The sequence below is a fragment of the Filicampus tigris genome, chromosome 10, assembly GCF_054856515.1.
Source record: "Filicampus tigris isolate MCC_2025a chromosome 10, RoL_Ftig_1.0, whole genome shotgun sequence".
NCBI classification, from domain to species: Eukaryota; Metazoa; Chordata; class Actinopteri; order Syngnathiformes; family Syngnathidae; genus Filicampus; species Filicampus tigris.
This window is the reverse complement of record NC_141226.1, coordinates 19287424-19295243: the sequence shown is the minus strand read 5'-3', so window position 1 is coordinate 19295243 and position 7820 is coordinate 19287424. Positions and strand designations below refer to the sequence as shown.

Below are 7820 nucleotides of genomic sequence, written 5' to 3'. Positions count from 1 at the left end.
AAAAATAATTAAACGAGCATACTGGTTACAAAACAGTAAATGTACATGGTACTGTTACATTTTTTTCCATAACTTATCATTTCTAATGGGATGGTCGCTTTATCAAATATGTCCTTCCTGAAGCGCCGTAGTTGGACCACAGACTAACGGCAGTGTGTGGGAGGAGAGCATAGACATATAGAGATAACGCTTTGAGCGCTGATTGTTAAACGTCGACATAGCCGCCATATTGGATGTAACAAAGTGGAGCGCTCGGTTATGCACTCAGAGACAGGTCTCACAGGAGGACTGAACGATGACGTTTGATAGTATTTGTCCATTATAACATGATTTTGCGAATAGAAGTTTCTCACTTAGAGGCCAGTATTGCGTATTCTCCAATGTGTATAGTACGCTGAAGCTCTACTGCAGTCAGTCTCGCAGCAACGGGTCAAAGGGATATCTATATATACAAGTCTATGGAGAGGAGGCGGGTTCTCGGCTGAAGACAGCAGGGTGATAAACACCAGCTGGTTGAGGTGAGTTCACAGCTTCTTTCGCAATGGAATGTTTAATAAATAACTTTTCCCGTGTTGTCGCGTGCTAACGTTACAGCACGAGCGATTTCCAGCACTTCAAAGCGGCCCGGTAGTGGTGACACAGCCTGAGTTTTAGGATAGCCGCGCGACAAGCAGCAGCTAAAAATACACATGTCGTCTGCGTGATGTTTGGAGGCTCCAACATGTTCACCTCTGCTGTTCATGACGGTTGTCCGTCAAGGCTCTGGACAAGGTTTCCCAAACATTATTGAGCCAAGGCACATATTTTACATTAGAAAAATTACGGCACGCTTTTTGAAAATCCGCATATAAAATTGAAGCCCATTATGAATGTTAAAAAAAACAGCTTTATTTACTTTTGTACCTCAAAAATGATTGAAAAAAAAATCGGGCATAAATCTTCAGTTAGCGTTTTCCACGAAAAACGGGCGGTTAACCCCCCCAAAATCTTTAAATTTCAGTGAATCCATGGGTGGCGAACCGCGAGTATGTGGGGGTCCACTGTATTCAGTTGCATGAATGGCAACCGAAGGATAGAGATTAATTGAATATTCTGCCATCTAGTGGAAGAGACTTGTTCTGCCTGTCACTATATGTCGCTGCCATAAATAGGCGAGCAAAGTTTATTTATTTGAAGAAAGTAAACAATAAATCTTTATTCCAAATAAGATCCCACATATAAGATCTATTAGCCATCTATTTGATATTTAAGTATTCTGGTAGTAGTCTGTTCATTTGCTGTTTTGTTTCAGTGGTGTCAAAAGGGCGGCGTGATGGGCAACACAAGCGACAGGGTGTCTGCAGAGCGCCATGGGGCTAAAGCTCAGCGCTCAGACAGCGGCGGGGCTCACAAGGACCTTGAGCCCAGCAGTAAGATGGTGGACAGCACGGACGACCCCAACATCTTCAACACGCATGGCCTGGAGTCAAAGGTACTGCAGCAAAGACTTGCGCTACAAACATGAGCGCTCCTTGAATTGTGGTGCTTTGAATTTACAATTGCAGGTGTTGGGAGAGAAAGAATTCACCCCGGATCTGGACGACCTGGTGAAAACTGTTCCTCAGGCTCGTCCCACGGTCATCCGATGGGCTGGAGGAGGGAAGGAGGTCTACATTGCTGGCTCCTTTAATAACTGGAGCAACAAGATACCGCTCAATAAAAGGTACGAAGATATTCTTTTTGTTTTTTCTTTTTTTTTGAAAATGTCGCATATTTTCACCTGTCGATAAACGGGGGTTCACTTGACGTCATTCTAATGACCTCTGCTCATTGGTTATCATCATACGATTGTCTTCTTTTCTTGACAAAGCCACAGTGACTTTGTAGCAATCCTGGACTTGCCTGAAGGCGAGCACCAGTACAAGTTTTTCGTGGACGGGCAATGGGTGCACGATCCCTCAGAGGTACGTTTGATTTCTTCACCCGCGGCCCACAAATTGGAATTTCTCTCTTTGCTGACAGTTGCTGTCTCCGAGCTAAAATGCTAACATCCATACGAACGGTGAAGCATAATGCATTAGGAAATAGAAGGCGGGATAAATAAAATAGTAACTATTACAAGAATATATATATTATAGTAACTATACTTCATTATTTGCAATGAATTTTCACATACTGGTAAAAGGTGATGCTTGCTTTTCCAGCCAGTGGTGACAAGCCAGCTAGGCACCATCAACAACCTGATCCAAGTGAAGAAGTCCGACTTTGAGGTGTTTGACGCCCTGCAGGTTGACTCTCTGGAGTGCTCCGACACGTCGGGTCTGTTTTTCTACATTGAGTTATTTCGAGGGGAAATGAAGTCAAAACATTTTTTTGCAATAATATGTTCAATGTACTCCCACTGGTCTAAACACGGTACAGAGGATCGGGACGTGCATAAAATTGACGCCCATTGAAATTTGGCATTGGCGGAATTAAAAAAAAAAGTAACCTCCCAAATTCTAAAAAAAACAAACAAAAAAAAAAACGCTTTGATGTCAGTTTCAGTCGACAGCAGGGGGCAGTGCTGCGTAAAATGTCAGTACATGAGATGGCTGGAAAGCAGCTGAATCATCTTAATTCTTAATTAATTTAAATACTGTGCTTTGATTCTCTGCCATTGACCACTATAGACGTATCTTTCAGATGTGCGACAGTCGTGCCTGACTGACTAACTCCGCTTTCGCTTCCAGATCTGTCCAGCTCCCCTCCAGGTCCGTACGGGCAGAGTCAATACGTGTTCCGACCCGAGGGGCATTTCAAAGCTCCCCCTATACTCCCCCCTCACCTGCTTCAGGTCATACTCAACAAGGACACAAATATTTCAGTAAGTGCTGCCCGCTTATCTTATTTTTGGTGCGTTTTTTGTGTGTGCTGTGTGATAACGCGTCGCTCCGTGTTGGCAGTGTGACCCCGCCCTGCTGCCTGAACCCAACCATGTTATGCTGAACCATCTGTACGCGCTCTCTATAAAGGTGAGACGGCAGTTTTTTTTTTGTTGTTGCTGTAAACGTGTCCTCCCCAACATGCAAATGATCCGCTGAGCAGTGGCCGATGTACTTGCAGGACGGCGTCATGGTGCTGAGCGCCACCCACCGATACAAGAAGAAATACGTGACCTCGCTGCTCTACAAGCCCATCTAATCGTCACGTCCGCCGCCGCGACGCCACTTGGTGTTCATGACATTTAAGCGGCCAAAATTTTGCACTTGAAACACGTTCACGGCTTAAAAGGCACCGGCCGTGGCCTCATATCTACATTTAGGGCTATCAAAACGCAGAATGTAGCGACGGGCATCCGCAGTTTGATGACGACTACACTGTGGCGTTGACTGAATCACTGTGTGTGTGTGTGTGTGTCTTGAATGTTTTGCTGCACGTTGTGATCATATGCATGTCAGTGTGTTGAAGTCAGATAGAGGAAATCAAATAAATTAGGGCCCGACCGATTTGGATTCTTTTAAGGCCGATTCCGTATTTGGCAGAAAAAAAATTCTGATACTTGATTAATAGGATGATTATTTACAGAAATATACGGTGAATATATATATATATTTTTTGTTCCCTTAATGCTTACAAAAAACGTTTGAATACACTTTGTCCTTATTTGCCTTAACAGAAAGAGATTTTCAAGTACAATTTAGAAAATGCAGTACATAGACATAAGGAGTGAGCGTACTGGCAAAACATGATTTCGGCATGATGCCCTTTAATGTTAAATCACATTTCTTCTCTTATTTTCTTTTCCATGAGGTGATGACTTCAAAATTGAAAACCAGATGCCTTTCTCACGTCAGCCTATCTTTGAAATATATGTAATAATGTAATTCATACATTATGACGTGATTGCACATTATACTTATCATTGTTTACTGTTATGAGAATCAAAGATTTATAACGGCATTTAATCGGCAAAAGTTCAACTCTTTATTTTTGAAAATGCCTTATATCGGCTATTATAATTGGTCGGGCCCGAGAATACGTGCACAAACGTGCATTGGGTGGATGAGGAATTTGAACTCACTATTTGAGTTGATATTGCTGGAACAAAAAATGCAATAAGTCTGATGTTGTGCTGTTGTTTCTGACACCAGTTCAGTATTTCCATTCAGATTTACTGTACGTGGTATGTTTTTCTCTTCTGCTCATTGATGAAATGGTAACGCGTCTGTGTGCCGAGGTGACCATCAGTTTCGTTTATCTATGCAGTTGGTGTGTGTTTTTTTTATATTTATTCAACCAGACGGTAGTGTTAAGTCGTGTGCACTGACAGCGGCATACGAATCAGAGAGCAAAACTTGAATTTTACCGCCGTTTTATGGATGTTTCGAAATGCTTTGCGGTTCAAGTGTTAAGTTGTTTGCACAAGGTTGTACTTGTTAAAAAAATAAATAAAAAAAGAAACTTTTATTACCTCTGGTCTTTCTAGGATAGGTTCTTGTGTTGGGCAAGCATTGTGTGTTGTATACATATGCATACGTACATATTGAATTCATTTTTTTTTTCTATCTTGTTTTATATTGTATTTTGTTAATCCAATTAAAAAAAATATGCATTTCTTAAGTTAGTTGACATTAAGCTTGAAAATTACATTTTTTTCCCCTGTTTTTCTTCAGTCTACATAATTTCTTATCCGTTTATTTAAAAAAGGCCATTCAGTGGAGTTGGCTTAAATTACAACAATTTACTGTATACAATTATAATACATATGGAAATGTGCAAGTTAAGCGTTGTTTTTTGTGAGTGCCCCTTTACATAAAAACAGAAGCAAAGCACTCAGATTATTAATATATATATGTTTTTTTTTTACATTTTATTGGTTCTTTCCCAAAACTTTGATCAATAAATACTTTTGGCAACAACACACTCAAATGTCATCGGAGACAGGATCCATACGAGTACTGCATCGGCTTTTTCTGTTCATAATGCATATCAAAGCTTCGTTCCAGCCACATCAAAAGCTGCACCACTTTAAATAGCACGACAGTATATACATCCGGAACTCAACAAGACATGCTTCATACTGCATCGATTCCCCTCTTGAACAATAATAAGGCTTTTTTTTTCCCTGCTCTAGCAAGGAAAATACTCCCATTTTTAAAAAGGAACCATATCAATCAGTGTGACATGATCCATTTTGAGCCCAATGAAAAAGCTTTCAATTCAAAGTCAAGCGAAGCAAAAATATACTTATGCGTGGGGACAATATCGTGTTGAGTGGCATGGGACTGGAAATGCAAAGTGATTTCTTATCGGACACAGCAAGTGGCCTCTAGAAGCGGAATAAAAATAAGGCATGGCAAGACCACACTTTGAACATCAATTTAAAAGAGAGAAAGTTATTGCACAGCTACCCCAAATCTTAAACTTTGCACAAAGCAAATGTTTATTCAAGCGCACGCCCACACACACTCTCGCACATAAAAAGTTGGCTATTTACAGCACGAATGGCACATGTACAAGCGTCAAACAAAGCAAAATGTACAGAACAATGATCCCACCAGTAGCCTGCCAAAGTTTGCGTCATCTAGAACATGACCACGAGCCACGAGAATGTCAAAATAGAGAAACACAAAATGAATGGCATGAGGCCTTTCGGAGAAAATCTGCCTTTTCTTCCGTTTGTTTTGGTCCAAAACGAGACTTCATTGCACAATTGGAAACACCCCAAACCAGCTCCACGTGGTTCGAGAAGCCCTCTGCATTCTGATAGGCTAATTCGTCATTCACATGGTTAAGGCAAGTTAAAGTTCAAACTTTGGCAAGTGATGGCAATCTCCCACCCGAAAACTCGATTGGTTTTTTTTCTCTCTGTCTTTTAACACTCACGATCATGCACACTCCAGTGATAGTTTCAAGTCACTACATTATTGCACATGCTCGTACGTCAGCTTTTGGCGGCACTTCAACCTTACAATTCAGCAAACATGCACGTTTGAAATGCCACATTTCGCCACTTTAGCACTTGAAGAGCCAGAATGGAAGCTGGTGACAAAACAATGAGCCACTTGCTGGTGTCTATGACTCATCATTGATGGACGCAGAAAAGATTAAATAGTCACAAAACAGCAACCGGGCCAACATTCCTCCATTATCTCTACTAATACATCGTGAACGTCAGAGAGTTACATTTGAAGATGGAAACACATATGGTGATTGATGGAATTACAGATCGTTTTTCTTTGAGTGAACTTTCCTTGACTACACACACCACACACACAAACTACTGTTCAAAAGGTTTGTGGGTCGCCTGGAAATATATATATATATATTTTTTTTTTAAGAAAAGCAGTTTAAAAAATAAAGGGAGTTTGTATATTTACCAAAAATGCTTGTCATGTTAAAACTGTCAGTATAACCTGACAGCGAGTTTAAAAAAAAAAAAAAAAAAAAAAAATTAATCCATATCTGTCCCCATCTTGTGCTTCTAATTGGCAAGAAACCACTACGTGTCCCCATCCGGCGCACCTGTGCACGGGCACTCTATTTTTGGTGCACTCTGAAAAACCAAACAGCTCTTTTGAACATTCTGTTCGGAAATTCATAGCTTGCGTTCAGAAATTGTCAGCGAAGCGCGCTCAGCCATTTACAGGACAGGGGTGACGAAACATCGGCAAATAACTACGTCAAAGTTTGTCTTAAATAGCTTACCTTAACTAGAATCCCACGTCGCATTTTAGCAGAAGGTACAATGCGTGGATTAATGAGTCAACCCAAACATACTTTGTTCTATACAGGCCCACTAGTTGAAACACAGCTTTCTGATTAATATTGCGTTTGTGGAATATGAGTTAAGCCACAAAATCCACACACTTTTAGCCATCTCCGGGGGCGGCCATTTTGTCACTTCTGTCGACTGAAAATGACATCACAGTTAATTGCTCAAGGCTCAGCAAAAGACCAATAGATCAGCTTCAGAAAACAGGTCAGCCGTGATTGGTCGTTATCTGAGCCCTGATGGTCTGTGATGTCATTTTTAGTCGACAGAAGTGACAAAATGGCCGCCCCAGGATGGCTAAAAATGGGTGGATTTAGCTGCTTAACTCATATTTTATATCAATCATTACCATTATATTAATATTTTATATTAATCATTAATGTTTTGGGTTGACTTCGGCTTTATATAACATGAAAAAAAGTTTTTAAAAAAATTATATATATAGTGCTTTTCTTTCTTTTAAATAAAGTGACCCCAAACTTTTCGAACGATGGTTCAAATGTCTGCAGAGTTCCTCTCCCAAACCTCATTTTTACGTGCGCAAAACACCTTTTTCCCTCCAAAGGCTCTCGGAATAAGACGCTCCATTTGGGGGCGTCCGCAAGCCGCTCCATCCAGCTTGTCACCGCAACCACCAGGGACACATTTCAACACACCTTCTGTCACACACACCGCTGACAGTTACACTCAAAGAACAACATGAACTGCGCTTTTGGGGGAGCTGAAGGGAGTTTGGTAAGGCCTGGTTGGAGACTAGAAGTTTAGGGGACAGGGGATGTCTTGGCGATTTTACATATCGAGGTCACAGGTGCTAGCATTGAGGCTGGTTGTTCGACGGTCTAATGCAAGCATTGGCTGGTGCGTTTCCTGGCCGCAGGACGCTGTTTGGCCGCGGGGGCTTTGACGCCGTCGGTCCTCAAGCAAGGGACATCAGAAGGTTGCTCTCGGGCACCACCTCCTGGCTCTTCAGCTGCATGCGGGAGAAAAGCTTTTGAAGGAAGTTGGGCAATATGAGCAGCAGCAGCCACAAACATGATGTGGGGGAAACAGAAAATATTGTGGCCACAAGATAGCGAAGTTCCCA

At 41.5% G+C, this 7820-nt stretch overlaps 2 protein-coding genes across 10 annotated transcripts in view; one reads left to right on the top strand and one right to left on the bottom strand.

Moving 5' to 3' along the window:
- The first annotated feature begins 170 nt into the window (after positions 1–170).
- Positions 171–4428, top strand: prkab2 (protein kinase, AMP-activated, beta 2 non-catalytic subunit). The gene is made up of 8 exons (XM_086042222.1): positions 171–518; positions 1292–1471; positions 1545–1702; positions 1850–1943; positions 2184–2298; positions 2712–2845; positions 2925–2993; positions 3085–4428. The coding sequence occupies exons 2-8, from the start codon at positions 1313–1315 to the stop codon at positions 3160–3162; spliced, it is 807 nt and encodes a 268-aa protein (XP_085898348.1). The 5' UTR covers positions 171–518; positions 1292–1312; the 3' UTR covers positions 3163–4428.
- Positions 4429–4812: 384 nt separating this feature from the next.
- The window catches only part of LOC147141182 (myomegalin-like), a 46346-nt gene continuing 43338 nt past the window's right edge, over positions 4813–7820 (bottom strand). For all 9 annotated transcript variants that reach the window (XM_086042199.1, XM_086042196.1, XM_086042192.1 and 6 more), the window contains one exon: positions 4813–7706. In XM_086042199.1, the coding sequence (XP_085898325.1) occupies positions 7576–7706 (131 nt within the window). In that variant the 3' untranslated portion in view covers positions 4813–7575. The remainder of the gene's footprint in view (positions 7707–7820) is intronic.

What these genes read in the sequence shown, in the direction of transcription:
- prkab2 (XM_086042222.1), top strand. Translation starts at nt 1,313, where the DNA reads ATGGGCAACACAAGCGACAGGGTGTCTGCAGAGCGCCATGGGGCTAAA. An exon ending in CGCATGGCCTGGAGTCAAAG is followed by an intron (nt 1,472 to 1,544) that starts GTACTGCAGCAA and finishes TTACAATTGCAG; the next exon opens with GTGTTGGGAGAGAAAGAATT. An exon ending in GGAGTGCTCCGACACGTCGG is followed by an intron (nt 2,299 to 2,711) that starts GTCTGTTTTTCT and finishes TTTCGCTTCCAG; the next exon opens with ATCTGTCCAGCTCCCCTCCA.